Source organism: Camelus bactrianus, chromosome 5 (genome assembly GCF_048773025.1).
Source record: "Camelus bactrianus isolate YW-2024 breed Bactrian camel chromosome 5, ASM4877302v1, whole genome shotgun sequence".
Taxonomy (NCBI): Eukaryota; Metazoa; Chordata; class Mammalia; order Artiodactyla; family Camelidae; genus Camelus; species Camelus bactrianus.
The window spans coordinates 23343495-23359759 of NC_133543.1; the positions used below are offsets into that span (position 1 = coordinate 23343495).

Sequence of the window (16265 nt, forward strand, 5' to 3'; positions counted from 1 at the left end):
AGAGAGCAGCCCAGACAAATGGGATTCTGTGTGAGGAGAGAACTGCAAAATTAATACATGAAAGGGGCAGGATCGAGGCAGTGCATCTGGTGTTAAGTGAAGCGTTTTAATACGATGGCTCCTGGATTTGCTCTTGAAATATTAATTGAAACTGGGATGAATATGAGGGCTGTCACATGAATAGAACATTGGCAGAAAGATCATAAATACTGGCTAGGCTGAGCCAAGTCAACGGAACATGGCGACGCAATAGAAAATAATGAAAACACTGCCTAATTCACAGCCACGAACCCCAGGAATGCTTAATAAATATTAATTGATAATAATGAACTATAGTGCAGGGTGGTAAATTAGTGTCAGACAGTTAAGCTGCTGAAACGCAGCTAATATATATACAGTTGGTATAACATACGCTGATAAATGAAGGAGAAGAAAGGAAAATAAAAGTGATTTATCTGTGAGGTACATTTTGCCTGGCACCAGGATGTGTGGGTAAGTGCATATTAATAGAAGGGTGGGGAGGGGTGGCAAGAGGGGGAAAGAGGAAAGTTAAGACGATAATTCAAGCTCACAATAGAGCTTTCTTAGGGTCTCAGCAATTCCTCAAGTATAAGCCAGGCACCTTGGAGCCATAGTCTGTTCTTTTAAGACATTGTGGCTCTCTTAAATTTCTGCTTCCAGGAACTGAGAGACACCATAGATTAATCTGGACCAATTTCCTAAAGGGGGACATGAAAGCTCTCCTCCCTGGGGAAGCCCACCCTGGTCAATACAGCCAGAGAGCAACCTCTTCTTTCTAAATCCCATCACTCTTGTTGCTTTCACAGTTGTATGCCTTCTGGTATTATTATGATTTTCGTATATGTGATTAGAATCTTTAAAGCTTTGTAAAGCAGAAATCATGCTTTGCCTTTCTCAGCACTGGCTTCACAGTGCTTGAGACCTAGTAGGTGCTTAATTCCCGTGTGCATCAGTTAGAAACTCTAGAAAGAAAAGCAAACACCTATCAGAGAGAATACCTAGCTACCTTTTTGGGTTTGAGGACCTGCTTCTAAGGAGATCGATGAAAGCTCTACCTCTTGTGATGGACAAAGCACTAGAGAGTCTGCTGCGGGAATAATCTTAGGCTGCCAGAGGATGGTGTAGAAAACTCGGTTGCCATGGAAACTCGTATGATCTGATGACTCCCATTGTTGAAAGATGGTGAGACACCGGGAGAATGACAAGCAGACCTCTGAGCTCTAAGAAAACACAGAACATGTGGAGCGAACATCTCTGCTCCATTTATACTTATTTCTACAATAGAAGCAGTATCATTTCATCATCTCTCTATACAAAGCACTTGCAAAGGGTTTTCAAAACGTTCCCAGTTCCTATTTTGATTTAGTGATCTCTGAGATGCTACATATGCACAGAGCTACCTCCGAGGCAGGCAGTCAGCACTCCCTGCGGCAGCTAAGCACAGGTGACAGAGTCAGGTGTGGCTGAGATCCTGCTCTGTGACCCGAGCAAGAGAAGCCATCTGTGTGCAGGTGCTACAGCCTGGACTTACTAGACGAATGGTAGGTGGAGCTACCTGACCATTCTTGAGTCAGATACCTTTAAGCATCTGATTATACCTACGGACTCACTCCTCAGAAAAATGCTTACAGTTGCCTCCCCACCTCTGCCCCTTTGACAACTCTTTTACCAAAATCAGGCCTAGCCTCTCCGCATCAGGAGGCAGAGATACAACAGATGTGCTAAAGTGAGGCTGGAGCCCTTTAAGGTAGGAAAGCTCCATGTGAGGAGCTCACAGTCACTGGCAGAAAACCATTTTTTGCCCCCAAGCTATACAGCACAGCGTAGTCTCGAGGTAGCCAGACCCGAGTTGAAATCCCAAAGCTATCACTCACTCTATTTCCTTTTGCCGTCCTATAGCCTTGAGGGAGCCTGATTAGCTCATTAAGTTTCAGACTCCTTATTTGAAAAATGGGAATAATTAGAGTTCCTACCTTCAAGGGTTGCCATGCATATTAAATGACAGTTTCCATCTAAAGCATTGAGCCAGCACAGAGTAAGCCTCAATGAACTACCGCTATTATTACTAAGGGGAGGAAGCCAGCCTGGTGGAGACTCGATGCATGATTCTCTGTCTGAACTTGCTGAGATGTCGGCTGAAGTGGCCTCCAAGTTAGAGTCAACCAGCCCCCACGGCTGACGTACCCTAATCCACCACTTGGACGTATTCTACGTCTGCTCCTCTGTCCTGTCCTCCATTCAGACACTGTTCTCAGGAGTAATGTTGCTGAAATCTTTAACCTCCCTCCCAGTATGGTTCTTACTGGGTTCTGATCTCTTTCTGTTTGTCTGGAGCCACTTTAAAACTCTTAGCAACCTGGTATCATGGGCTGTGCCCACCTGGTCAAGCCTCTCCTGCCTTCTCCCAACCCATCTGCCCCAAATCTATCCATAGTTCCCAGGGATCCGTGCTGCTGGAGGGCAGCTGGACAGGACATTTCTCTAGCATTCTCTTGACCTGTCATGATGGGCTCGGCTATGCTGGTGGGTAGATTCACTGGGTAAAGATCTGACACATCCTTTAAGTTCTACCACTGCCTACTTTCAAGGGGCACAGTTAAAGATGCAGCATACCACTTGAGAAAGGTTACTAGCCCAGACCAAAGCTAGTCTGTTCTCCACTGCTGCTTTTTCCTAAAAAAGGCCTTGGCTGGATCCTCAGACATCACCACACCTTCCTTCACCTGCCCGGCCTGTTCTTCTCAGGACACCTAGAAGATGGTTAGGAGAGCCGCCCTTTTACAGGGAATGAAGCAGTTGGGGAATAAAAAGCTCCCTCTCATTCCTTGACCCTGCTCCACTTCATGTTTACCTGGGAAATCTCAAGGGATTTTGATCCCAGAGAACAAAGGTCAGGCTTCCCAGAGGACAACTTGGCCTTTGCCCAGTGGTCAGAGGCACTGAGTAAACCGTACTTTATGTATGCTTCCATTAGTAGAAGAGGTCAAGGGTAGCTGGGATTTGAGTAGCTAGAAATCTCCAGCAACCTGGTAGCTTCTGCACAGTGTCCTTCCAGTGAGAGGTGGCAGCACCAAGACAGTAGAGAAAGCTACAGAAATGCTGAGCATTACAAGATGCAGTTTTTTCCTTAGTATTCGCAATCCAGAGGCTGCACTGAGCAACACTAACCGTGTCTCTATTTTGTGCTTAGGAAAAAGTCTCTGTGAGTCTGAAGTTTCTAGAACATTTCCCTTTGCTCAACTTCTTTCCACTTGAGTACCTGCATCTTTGCTTAACAGCCCAAACCCACCCCTTTGCCTGCCTTGCTGTTTCAGCCATCCTGAGGGTACATACAAGTCACTACTCAGAAAGTCAGCACTCAGGGAAAGCAAACCAGGGCTTTCAAGTTCCCCATTTCTCTAACGTGTTCAGAGAGCCTGTAGAATCCAGCCTGCTGCCTGTCTTTGTAGCTAAAGTTTTGCTGGCACATGAGCCCCCGCCACTTACCATGTCTTGTCTGGGCAGCTTTCCCGCCACCACGGTGGAGGGGAGTGCCTATGACTGCTCATTTGGGCTGGCAAAACCTCAACTCCTCAATCTCTGGCCATTTACAGAGTTTGCTGACCCCTGCTTTGGAATAACTTCCAATCACTAAATGGGGAGAAATAACCGAAGATAAAAGAGTGGAGATTCAAATGTGTGTATTAGTCAGTTTACAGTTCTGTTTCTGTGTGTGTGTACGTGTGTAAATACAGAGATTTATGGTAAGAGATCGCACACATGATTATGGAGGCTGAGAAGTCCCATTGCTATGAGCTGGAGGCGCCGGAAAGCTGCTTGTGTAGCTGACTCCAAACCCCAAGGCCTGAGAAGCAGGGAGCCAATGATATGAGTCCCAGTCTGAGTCCAAGGGCCGGAGAACCAGGAGGACCCATGTCTTCCGAGGACAGAAGACGGATATGCTGGCTTGCGCAGAGAGCAAATTCACCTATCCTCTGCCTTTCTGTTCTTTTCAGGCCCTCAGCACATCAGGTGGGTACCCACCCACTCTGGTTAAGGCAGTCTTCTTTATTCCTTCTACCAGTGCAAATGCTTATCTCTTCCGGACACACCCTCACAGACACACCCAGAAATAAGGTTTGGTCAGCTATCTGGGCATCCCTTAGCCCAAACATGTTGACATATAAAATTAACTATCACAATTTGATATGAGGAAGAAGTTTTCCCAGGAAAAAGCAATTCAGCCATGAAATGAGTTGTCACGAAGGGCAGAGGACAAGATCCTTGGATTGCCTTTTCTGTCTCTTCCAAATCTTCACCCACCAAAATCTCTCCATTGTTCCAAAGCACAGATCTAACGACAGCTTTTCCATGGTGCCTCCTTATGTCCTTCCTGAACAGTCTCTACTCTTATCCCTGTCAGCATCATGCCTGTTTACCTTCTCCACGTTATGTTATTTTTGCTGCTTATTAGGTCAGAGTCTACAAATGAACTACAAACCCTTTGAGACGGAGTATTTCCTTATATTAGTTAGGGGCACCCTGCAGGAAAGATGACACTCAAACCATCTGACTGAGGAGATTTTGGTAAAGAATCTATTTATTAAAGTGGGAGCAGACCTAAAGCCAAACCAACAGGAGATGGGCTGGCAACACCTAGGAGTCATTACTACCAAAAGCCTGCAGGGGCCATGGGGAGAGAGAAGGTACCAGAACACAGAACCCTGTGGTTAGACCTGCATCTAGAGTGGTGGGAGAGGGTTGCCCCGCACTGGGGCCTTAGGCAGAATAGCCCGTCACTGTGGTCCACGAGCTGAGCAGGAAAACGATCATCACAACCTTTCTCTTCTCCCAACCTCTGATGTCCTGCTAGGTCATCCCATTGGCCAAACTCAACGACTTGCCAAAATACCAGGGATCTTTTTGACAAGGTCCATGTGGTATATCCTCCCAGGGTGCATAGCCAGGTAGAGAAGGATGGAGGGGATCTGGAGGGGAGAGTAGCAACTGTCCAGCACATCCGATAACTCCTAAAATGTCTCAAATGTAAAGCAGGGTTTCCATGATGCTTTTGGACCGATATAGTTAACAGGAGCCTCGACAAGGCCTAATGACTCTAAAGATTTGGATGCCAACCATCAAGAGGCTGAAGGATGAATTGAAGGACCTGTGTGGGGCCTTTCATGCCTCCACGAGTCTATCAAAATTGCGCTGCTGTCATATCTGAGGAGCCAGTATGACCATCCCTGTGTCTCCCTTTGCATGAGGGAGAAACGATTGAGGGGACCACCAGGAATTCATCATTCATAAGAGAAGCTGTTACTCCTTTCTGTGCTTAAAAGCAAAAAGTACTTTTCCCCCAAATTAAAAGAGAATCTGTGCTCTGAAACGTGAGCCAGTACAAAAGATAATTCAGCCATCAGCCTTCTCGTCCGCTAAATGCTATCGCAGCCACAAGTGGCAAATACCCAGACACACAGCCTGGGAATGATTCTTGCAAATAGAAAAGCACAGTGTGAGATGCTGATTTTATTCTGATCAAAAAGCATCCTGGGGTGGGCTGAACAGCCCTGGGTCAAGAAGAGGCCTCGATTTCTGGGGTGATGTTTATTGTTATCAGAGAGAAGACGATACTTGCCGTGAAGACGCGGCTACTTGGCCCACTCCTGCTGGGGGAAGCAAATGCGTAGTCGCTGGTCTTTCTCTTGGGGTCTTTACTCCCTACATTGAACCATATTTTTCATTTCAATTGCACTTAACCTATCACTTTCTTCTTTAAAGGGGTGACTTATCAAGTAAAATCATCAACATCAAGGAATACTGTAGCATTACCGGGGTATACACATACACACATACACACACACACTCACACACACACACATACTCCAACTCTCCCCTGTGTCACGTCCCAAAAGCATGTGTAACCAAGGTCCTGTAACTAAGGACCACAAACTCACATCTCCCATTTGGAGCTTTTTTTTTTTTTTTTTTTTCAGGATTTGGACTGTGAGGTTTTTTTTGTTTTTGGTTTTTTGTTTTTGTTTTTTTCATTCTGTGGTTTCTCCAGCATAAAAATTTTAAAACCTGTTGCAAGGAAGCTATAATTTCTACTCAACACTTCATGATTTGATTATGTAAGATGAAAAAAATGTAATGAAGTTAATAGTACCCTATTCTTGCAGTACATGCTAAGGAATTTTTTTTCCCTGTAAAATCTGAAAGTGGAAATTACCTCTGGGCCTTCTAACTCTCCAAATTACAGGTCATAATCATTACGGTGGTGGAATTTCAAGACTTCAGAGTTTAGTATATTTCTCTTTCCTCTGTTCAGTTTTCCAAAGGCTCTTTTCTTACTGGGTTATTATTACAGAATGAAAGACAAGGACCCGAAGTGACAGGTAGGAAACCTCACTTCTACTCTTGGTTATACCCTAGTTGTGCCACCTCAGGAAAAGTGTTTAACCTTGCTGATTATTATCAATTTTTTCTGCAAAGTGAGGGGACCAGATAATCCACTCCCAATTTAGCAATCTACGGTATTAAAATAACACAGAACAGAATAAAATTAAGTAAAATAATTATGCCTTGGGAATGAAGAGTGTGTAATATGATGTCAGGTGTTTCTCTTTTTTTTTTTTTTTTTCCTTGTATTTCACAGCAACCTTGATGGAGAATTAGCCCTGTGTGCTTCTTGTCTAGTTATTTGTGTGGTTTCAGCATGGAGCCAAAGAGGAGGGCAAGGTCTTGGGTTCAAGTCCTTTAGGGGCCAGTTGGCTTTGATCTCATCCCCTATCTCTCTTTCTGACAATCACAGTAAAATTTACTCAAGGGCCTTTCACTGGGTCTCAACACAAATCTTGCCGTCATTGTCCCAGGGGCAGCATCTTATATGAGGAAAGAATGTAACAGTAAATCAGAGGGTGAAATCATAGCCACAGGGCTGAAGTAGTAGACTGATGAACAGCATTAAGCATCCCCGTACAGTGGGACATAGTCATAGGAGAGCACATTCTTTTTCAGGATTTTCCCAATATGCACGTGCTGATGTCACACGCAATGTGCCTCTAGGACATAAGGACGACATTTTACTAGTGTAAAAGCTCTCCTAAGCATCATTTAGAGAGATTTAACGGGATGACGTTTCACAGGTGGTGTCAAGCAACACGTTCTCATTTTCACAATGTTCTTTTAAGCTGTAAGTCAAGAAATAGATTCAAAGCCCCCACAAGACTCAGGGGACATATCATTGGGGACCAGCAAGCTTGGTCTAGGGTTTTCAGCTAGCACAGGTAATAGGATGGGCTTTGATTGATGCTCACAGTCAAATCTGTCCCTGAGGCAAATTTAAATGCAGGCAAGAATTCCATTGAAATTTCTCTGATTTTCAGGTGCCCAATGCCCTGGGGATAATCCACCTCCCGTCCCCCACCTGCCCCAGCCCAACCCTGCAGGCCAGCACTCTGTGCTCTTCATCCTTTTGTTTCCCAACTCCCTCATCAAAATTCTGCTCAACTGGCTGACATCTGGGGATGATGCAAGACCTTTTATTAATGAGGACTACTGCGAACGGTTGAAAGACAACAGCGGAGCACGCTTGTTTTTCTAGGGTCTTTGCATCTTCTCCGGGACGTAAGGCAGAATTGAGGGCTCTAGGAATTAATCAGCAAGGACGACACTTTTGAGTTAAGGGAATCCGTCTTGTGCTGTTCCTCTCATACAACACGAGCACCCTTGTCCCCGCCTACGCATAAGACAGACCCTACTGGCAGGTTGATATGTAAGAAGTATTTTCTCTGGCAAAGAAAAAAAGGAGAGGCTGAGAAATTATCTTTTTATTCTAAATTTCCCCAGAAGTTGCAAAGGGTATAGACACATAACAGACACACACACACACACACACACACACACACACACACACGTGAACATGTGCACACACGTACTATTTTCACCACACTTAACCTGGAGATAGAAAGACCTCAGAGATGAGAAGACGATCCTACTGCTGGGAGAAGTATTTAAAATCCTATAAGAGTTCTTAGCCTCTGAAGGTATGTTGCTCTGTGCACAGCCCAGAGACACGGAAGTTGACTCTAAAAATAAGTGAAGAACTAGACACAGAACTTCAGTGTAATTATTTCCTCAATTCCCAGAAACTCACATTTAGGAACAGTCTGTGATGTGAAGCCTCAGCAGTCTTGGGGTAAATAGCTAATCTAGACACTGACAAAGCCAGACCTACAGCAGCAGAGTTGGAAAAGGACTACTGATAAATCAATTCCACAGATACTGTATTGGACACCTCTTCTGACTCCAACTCTGAGCCAGGTGCGGGGCGTACACAAATGAATAAAACACGTCCCAAAACAACATGCAAAAGAAGGAACTAAGCTACATCTCTATTTCAGTGGATGACCAAAAGAGAAAGGAGTTCCTTGCTTCATTTGATGTCTGGCTCAGCTCATATGCATCATTGAATAGGTGACCCACACGTCTGAGCTCAGAGACTGTGAAAGAATGGCCAACCTTCAGAAATCAGTGACTTAGTCCATCTCCTTTGACTGACCAGGTACTCATATGCGAACGCAAACCCAACCAAGTTGTTTAATGAAAAGAGGCATTAAAACTTTTACAAAGAGTTTATGGATCATTGAACATATTTTACATACCTAGGAAGATCTCAGAGATTTTCTTCACTCTTCAATATTTGAAACTCTACTGAATTCTTGTTCAACTTACTACCAAAGTGAAGATAAATGGGTGATGGAACACTATATATAGGCTTGGCACTTGGCATCAGCTGTACAGTAGTGTTTTTGTATAGGTTAAAATCTACTTCAGCTGGAATTAATGTAATTATATATAATGTTGACAGATTATGACATTTGCCTATTAGGACGCTATACAAACATTCCAATAATTGGCTGGCTTTTGACTTTGTGAAAAACAAGTGAAATAAAATCTCTGGGGATATTGCTAATGGGGTAACTGGAATCAAGGTTTCAAAAGCACAGGACCAGGTTCAGGAAGTAACAGTCAAAGAATAATGCATTTTAAGCCAAAACATATAGAGGGGTAAATGAATATTTAGTACTTACCACAAGACTGCTATCTAGAGACAGCCTTTTTCCAAAGTCTCTTTTCTCAAGCTGTCTCTTTCCCTCCATGGGTGAAGTTATTTATTTTCCTTTGTGATTTATAAGAATTCCCCTTCTGTTTCCAGGGTCACTGCAAAAAGCGAACATGTGTTTTACTGAGTGAACAGTGTTTAGACCCTTGTTTTTAACTTTCTAACCAGGAACAAGGGTCGAAGCCCAAATACCCAAATCATAAGCTGAGAACTGGGCTCTCTTAATCCAACCAGTTGCCAATATCAGAGACGCCTTTATGGAGGCCCCTGTGTTTTCACAGGTTTTGTAATGGAGTTGGGGAATGGGTTTGCAGGTCGAATCAGCAGACTGTGGAAAAAAGCAAACAGTCCATTTCATGCCACGATTGCTTCACACCCGACCTCTCTCCATCCGGCAGGATCATTCTGTTACTGTGCACATAATGCTGTCTGCAAATTCCATGAGATCAAACCGGCAGAGCCATGCTCCATATCCAAGAGCTGTTGAGTCCGAGACCCAATGCGGGGAAACTGACATATGCATGTTACTGTCAATATTTAACTTAAAAAATACTTCATTTAAACATATTTGAGGAATCTGATAAGATGCCTTGCCTTTGGGACAGGTTGATAAATGGTGATGACATCATTATTGTCAATGAACATTGGAGCCCCCACTGCATGTCATCAAATCAGAGAGTGGAGGAGGAGGGTACAGCTCAGTGGTAGAGTGCATGCTTAGCATGCATGAAGTCCTGGGTTCAATCCCCAGTACCTCCATTAAAATAATTAATTAATTAATTAATTAACTAATTAACCTAATTACCTTCCCCACTCTGGGAAAAAAAAATCAGATAGAGTTAACCCCTGCACTCCAATGAGACTGCTTATTCTAGAATGATCTAGAATAATTCAGTATTCTGGTTAGTATGGATGTATCACATGTATTAAGCACTGGCTTAGTTTTCACCAAGATGTAAAACACTTGAAATAAAAAAAAAATAGGTTTAGCACAGGGAACTATGTTCAATATCTTGTAGTAACCTATAATGAAAAAGAATATGAAAACGAATATATTTGTGTATATGTATGACTGAAATATTATGCTTTACATCAGAAATTGACACAACATTGAAAACTGACTATACTTCAATTTTTAAAAAGGAAGGAAAAAATAAAAAGAAATAGGTTTGAACCCAGGCTTTCCTATCCACTAGCCAAGTGACCTGGGACAAGTCATTTAGGCTCTCTGAAGCTCATCTTTCTCAACAGCAAAAACATAACAATGGCAATGAAATTACGTACGTGAAATGGTTTAAAGGCAATAAATTACAGCTCACATGTAAGTTATAATTATGCACAGATTACATTAAAAACCAGTTAACCTTAAATACAAGTCGACATAATTTAATATGTCTTTGATGATTCAGAAGGTACTGTGAGGTACAAAAATTGCTCATAATCAGAACAAAACACATTTTATATCAGCCATTGTACTGCTGATATAGAAGAGGTGAACTTAATAAAATACTATACCAGTTTCTAATAAAATTGAGAAGAAATAGTTTTTAGAATTATCTCAATTGCTCCAAATTTAACGAGGATGCAACAGAGTCGACCTCACAGCCCGCACACAGTATGTGGCTGCCTTCTCTTGGTTTCCTCCGCCAGGAAGAGGGTTGAGACAGCTGTACCCCAGGCAGGGTCTGCCCAAGTTACAGTCAATTGCAGGAAACTGCTGGGCTTCTTTTCCAGTATAGGGACCCTCCTCCATCTTAGTCATTCCATCTCTCACCTTTAGGAATACTCATTTTAATTCATTACTGGTTCACTCAGAGACTCCTAGTCCATTCTGAATTCAGGATAAAATCCAATTTTTGCAACATCATGTTTGTCTACTTCCTGCCAACCAGTCTTTTACCATCCCCCTCACACACTAAGCACATTCCTGAGACCACGCGTTTGATCATACTTTTCACCTCCATCTGGTCTAATTCTCCCTTTGCCCCGGTGCCTGGCTCTAGTCCCACCCTCTTCACAAGACCTTCTTAGTTACTCCATTTGGCAATGATTCATTCCTTTTGCTCCCAAGTTTCATAGAAGTCCTGAGGGACTTTCCTTATTAATCACTATCATCACCTGAGACAGTTCTTTACATACAGTAAGTTCTGAGTATTTGCTTGTCAGTAAAATTTTTCAGAACAAAAGTAGTTCTACGACGATACTTTAGGTAAAACCATTAGTCAACTGAGATTTGTTTGAGGGAGCTTATCTTACTTGCTTTCAGCTGTTCCCACCCACTTTGCAGGCCCATCCGCATCTCAGTGACTGTATGCGCTCGTAGCTCAGAATACTTTGTGTAATGATGAATCCAGCTACCGAGACTACTCAGGCCCTGAGACTTCCCCTCCATCAAAAAACATGCCCTCCTAAGTCTTGTTCCAAAGAGCTTTAAGGTTGGGTAAGTCACAATCGATAATACTTTGGCATTTAGCACATATTTATTAAGTGCCTAATGAAGGGAGGACTTAGTACTTTGGTGTTGGTGACAAAGTCACATACAGATGAAACCAAGTCCCTGCCTTTGTGGAAATTATATTCTGTGGTAGGATATAGAGCATAAACAAGCAAACCACTCCAAAATGTGATACGCAGTTGCTACAAAGGAACAACCCCCAGTTGGTGTAACAGAGGGTCAAGTATGTGGAAGGGGAGAAAATTTAAGCTAGAATGGTAAGGGTAGGAGACAGCCATGTAAAAACATGGGTAAAGAGCATTATAGGTAGAGGGACCAGTCTTTCAACTGGGAAGGAGCTGGGAAAGAGGTTTGTGTGCCCCTGGACAGGGGACCAGTTTCTTAGGAACAAAGAGCTAGGGAGAGAGTGTGTGGGGAAAGTTCTGAGACAGAAGCGACACCTAGATCATGCACAGTCTTGGAGGCCAAGCTCACTTGTTTGTTCTAAACACAGTGGTTAAATCTTAGGGTTGATTCTCTGCATCTTACTCGCTGATCATGGTAAACAAGTTATTTAACCTATTTAAGCTTCAGCTGATTCATCTATGAAAGGATATTAACAATAGGACCTTCTTCATAGTAGGGTTGTTGTGATGATTAATGTGATGATCCACTTAAAGATCACACAGTAGGCAAGCTTTCAATGTTAGATATACTGATTATCCCTTCTGGTAAATATGATTAAACTCATTAAGCAGCAGCTCTAGAGACTGGATTTCATGGTGCATAATAGGCTTAGCGAGGCTGTTGTTTTGAGAAACAGAGATGTTTTTGACAGTTCTCAGTCTAGTCTGCTATGTAGAAGGCTGACTGAACAGCTTTATCTGGTCAATTTCTTTTCATACTATATGATGCTAATTATTACAGGCAGAGATTGACATTCAAAAACACTTAGCAATTGATATGCCACAGATACTGACCGATCAGAAGGACATAGTCAATGAAAACAAGCAGTGCAGCTGCAGCAATGCACCCTGGCCAGTTACCAGCCTAAGTGCATGTACTACCTCCAACTTCAAGACCTTGAAAATGTGTGAATTAAATCATAAAACAATCATGGACAGGATCGAAGTAAGTTATCCAAGAGGAGCAAAGCAAGGCCATCCAAAAGGAAAAAAAAAATGGCAGGCAGGACGAGTCAATATGGAAAGAAGAGGGGCCCACAAAGGCAAAGTCAGGAAGGCTGATACTCTCCGCTGCCGGGGCTGTGGGGAAAGCACATGTCCTCACATACATAAACCCTGCAAGGGCCGCGGGTCTAGAGGGAAAATGAGTATGTCGGATCCCAAAGACACTCTGATATGAAACTCGCCATTCATACCATCCACCAAACTCCCTTGCTCAGAGACCACCGTCATCAAGCAGCCTTCTGATTGTATTTGATTCCCATGTAGTTTTATTTACAGAAGAAGAATGTGTAGATCAGCAAACATAAGTAGGCAATCTTTTGGAAAGTTGCATTTTTAGTACAAATTTCCAATTTGGCATCTGACTGTTTATATTCATCATTTACGTATTTGCTTAGTATATTAGTTTGTGCAGCCATAACAGAATAATACTTTAGACTAGGTGGCTCAAACGACAGAAATTTCTTTTCTTATTGTTCTGGAGGCTGGAAGTTCAAGATCAAGATACTGGCATGGTTGGTTGGTTTCTGGTGAGGCACCTCTTCTTAACTCGCATTTGGCTGCCTTCTCTGTGTATCCACACATGGCCATTTCCTTTGCACACATGCTTCCGGTGTCTCTTCCTTTTCTTATAAGGACACCAGTCTGATTGAATGAGACTCCTTACTCTTAATACTTCATTGAAATTTAATTATATCCTGAAAGGCCCTATCTCCAAATATAGTCACATTTGGGGTTAGGGCTTCAACATATGAATTTTGGGAGAATAACATTTCTGTCTGTAAGAGTTAGTTTCAGTCAGATTTCAAAGGCTGATCACATCTCAGTGATCAAATAAAACCAAATTTCTGAGTCTTAAAAAACTGAGCAAAAACTCTCTGTGTCAGTGGCTACTCCCAGACTCCATCCCTCCTTGCTGGTTATTTGACTGTTGGATTCCTCTACCACCACCACCCACCCCTGCCTGCCCTGCTACAACTTCTCCATATCACAGGCCTAGAGGTACAAACTACGTTATCGAGACTTCTTAGTCAGTGGATCAGGCTGGATTCTGCCAATAGGAGGCAGAGCGAGATCAGAAGGTAACAGGAAGGGAGAAGGCATTCTGCTTCCAGCCCCAGACATGCAGGATCAAGAGCAGGGGACTACAGGCTCCAGGAAGTTCTGTGATTCCTCCAACCACTCATTCTAAGAAAGGGCAGTAGCTGCTTCCCAGTCTTTGAGTACCACCACTGGATGTCTTTCGCTCCTGCAGACCTAAAAAGCTTCATAACCAATTCCTTGCATTAAATCCCTCTCTGCTTGAAATATCTAGAGTAGTTTCTCTTTTTCAGGGTTGACTGCGATTGATCCGCACATCATAGAGATACCACTGGACAGGCAGCCAGCCTTCTTTGTGCAATTCCCGGCTTCCTTCATGTGAGCCTTCTTAAATATCGGCATTGAATTAAAAATTCGACTAGGCATTTTGCTCCTGGAGAGCAGGAACGGTATTTTATATTTGACGTTCTCCTCGGTAGTATAATGCCTGATGTATAGCAACATGGCAGACACTCGATGAGCTTTTCTTGTCTGCATGAATCACTGAGTGCATGGATGTGTACAGCTGTCTTCATGAACACATAAAGAGCAGGGCGGCAATGTAACATCGCTAAAGCAAAGAAATGCTACGCACATTTGTAACACTGAAATCACTTTCTTAGACAAATACAATGACACATCCAAGCCTCAAAGAAAACATTTTATCATGATTTTAAAACTATTGTCAACCTAAACCTTACTGCTTGGGTCCTTCCTGGACTTAACAAAGTACCGTAATCCAGCTGTGTTCTTATCTTTTCTATGGCTTCTCACAACTCTGGTTATAAAGAGCATGCATCTGCCTCCTAGTGATGGGCTAAATGCCTCTCCTGCCCTCCATGGGGAGGAAAATGGTCAGAGTGTTTAAGGAAGACAGGATATTAAGCATCTTTTTCTGCCTGATGGTCACTGATAGTGATTTTCCCTCACACACACCTCTTTCTAGCTGATTAAAATACTATTTCTTGGATCAGTAGAAATCTCAGTTGACCTTAATAAAGTCTCTTTAATTTTCCTCACAGATAGTAATGGCCTTTCAGAGCCAGGGAGACCCTTTAATATTCCTAAAGAGGTCCGTATTTTCTTTTTTCTGTTAGATTTTAACAGATCGCATAGTTTTCAAGGGACAATAACCAAACATCACCATTAAGTAAACCTCAAAGGCGTATTTCCTCACATGCAGGGACACACTCTCATACACACACACACACACACACACACACACTCATCCACTCACACACATTCTGAGAATGGTTTTCTCCATTTCAATTTCTGCCTCTCTGACTCCTCAATCCCCACCTCTGCTTTGAAATGTTAATGTTGGTGCGGAAAGAAATGGAGGAAAATGGTGGAACCAAAAGGCACTGGAAGCTCTGGCTCCCAGCCCTCTTTGCCATGTAGATTTGAGCATGGTCCCTAACTTCCGCGAGTTTGCATTTCCTAATCTCGTCTCCCCAAGTTACTGTCAGGTTCCAATGCAATAACACATGAAAGACCCTTCCACATTTAGATTCAAGATATTTTTCAGGCTCCGTTAAGCAACAAACAATGTAAAATATGATTGCGTGCCGCCTAATAGCATCCAAAGAAAAAAGATTGTGTCAAACTCATTGGCATCTCCCTTGAGCACCCAGCACACTGGCTCCTACATGATATAAAGATACAAAGAATAATTTCAGAGTTGAAATAGATGCTGAAGACAAATTAGAAGGGCAAAGACAAATCTGCTGACCAGGGAGGTCAGTAAATCTCCACTTGCTTGCTCCTTAGAATCCCTTGGGGAGTCTGTAAAACATACCAATGCCCAGACCACACCCCAGACATGTGAAATGTCTAGGTGCACGGGCACCAGTACCTGAGCATGGGGACAGCAGCCAGAGTGGCAACTGCTGGTTAAAGCAGTGATTTTCAAACTTTGCTGCATATTAGAGTCACCTGGGGAGTCACCAAAGTGCATCCCCAGGCCGCATAAATCATGACTGGATCGCCAAGGGTGGGACCCATTCATCATCCTTTTAAGATCCCTGAATGACTCCAACACACAGCCAGTGAAGCATGGGTTTGAGAGGGAGAAGGTACTGCCCTTTCTGATCTCCTTCCCTTTCTCAAGGGCTGAGGGACGCACAGTTGCTGGCAGCAATAATTGCCTTTCTTTAGCCAGTGCAACAAGCGATTTTTAATTTGCAAGCCCAGGCCCTGAAGATGAGAAACATTAAATACAAACAATTTGGATCCACACTTTTCCCCCATCCCCACTCTCTCAGGTTCGCTAATCATCCTACTTAAACTGGTCTTTTGCTTTGTGGAGGAAATAATGTTGACTCAAGCCAGAAATATCAAATCTAGATTCCAAATTAATGTGCAAATATCTTAGAAACTCAGGGTGAGGCTATCACTTAGAAAAGGAGGGAAAGAACCTCCTGTATGAAGGACAAGA

General features: G+C 43.1%; 1 protein-coding gene across 7 annotated transcripts in view; it reads right to left on the minus strand.

Annotated features, from left to right (window-relative positions):
* Window positions 1-16265, minus strand: part of NCKAP5 (NCK associated protein 5) — a 918990-nt gene that overhangs the window by 777071 nt on the left and 125654 nt on the right. For all 7 annotated transcript variants that reach the window (XR_012506967.1, XM_045508840.2, XM_045508844.2 and 4 more), the window contains one exon: window positions 9096-9225. Coding sequence is in view for 6 of the 7 variants with exons in the window: in XM_045508840.2 (XP_045364796.2) it covers window positions 9096-9164 (69 nt within the window). In the remaining variant the exon portion in view is untranslated. The remainder of the gene's footprint in view (window positions 1-9095; window positions 9226-16265) is intronic.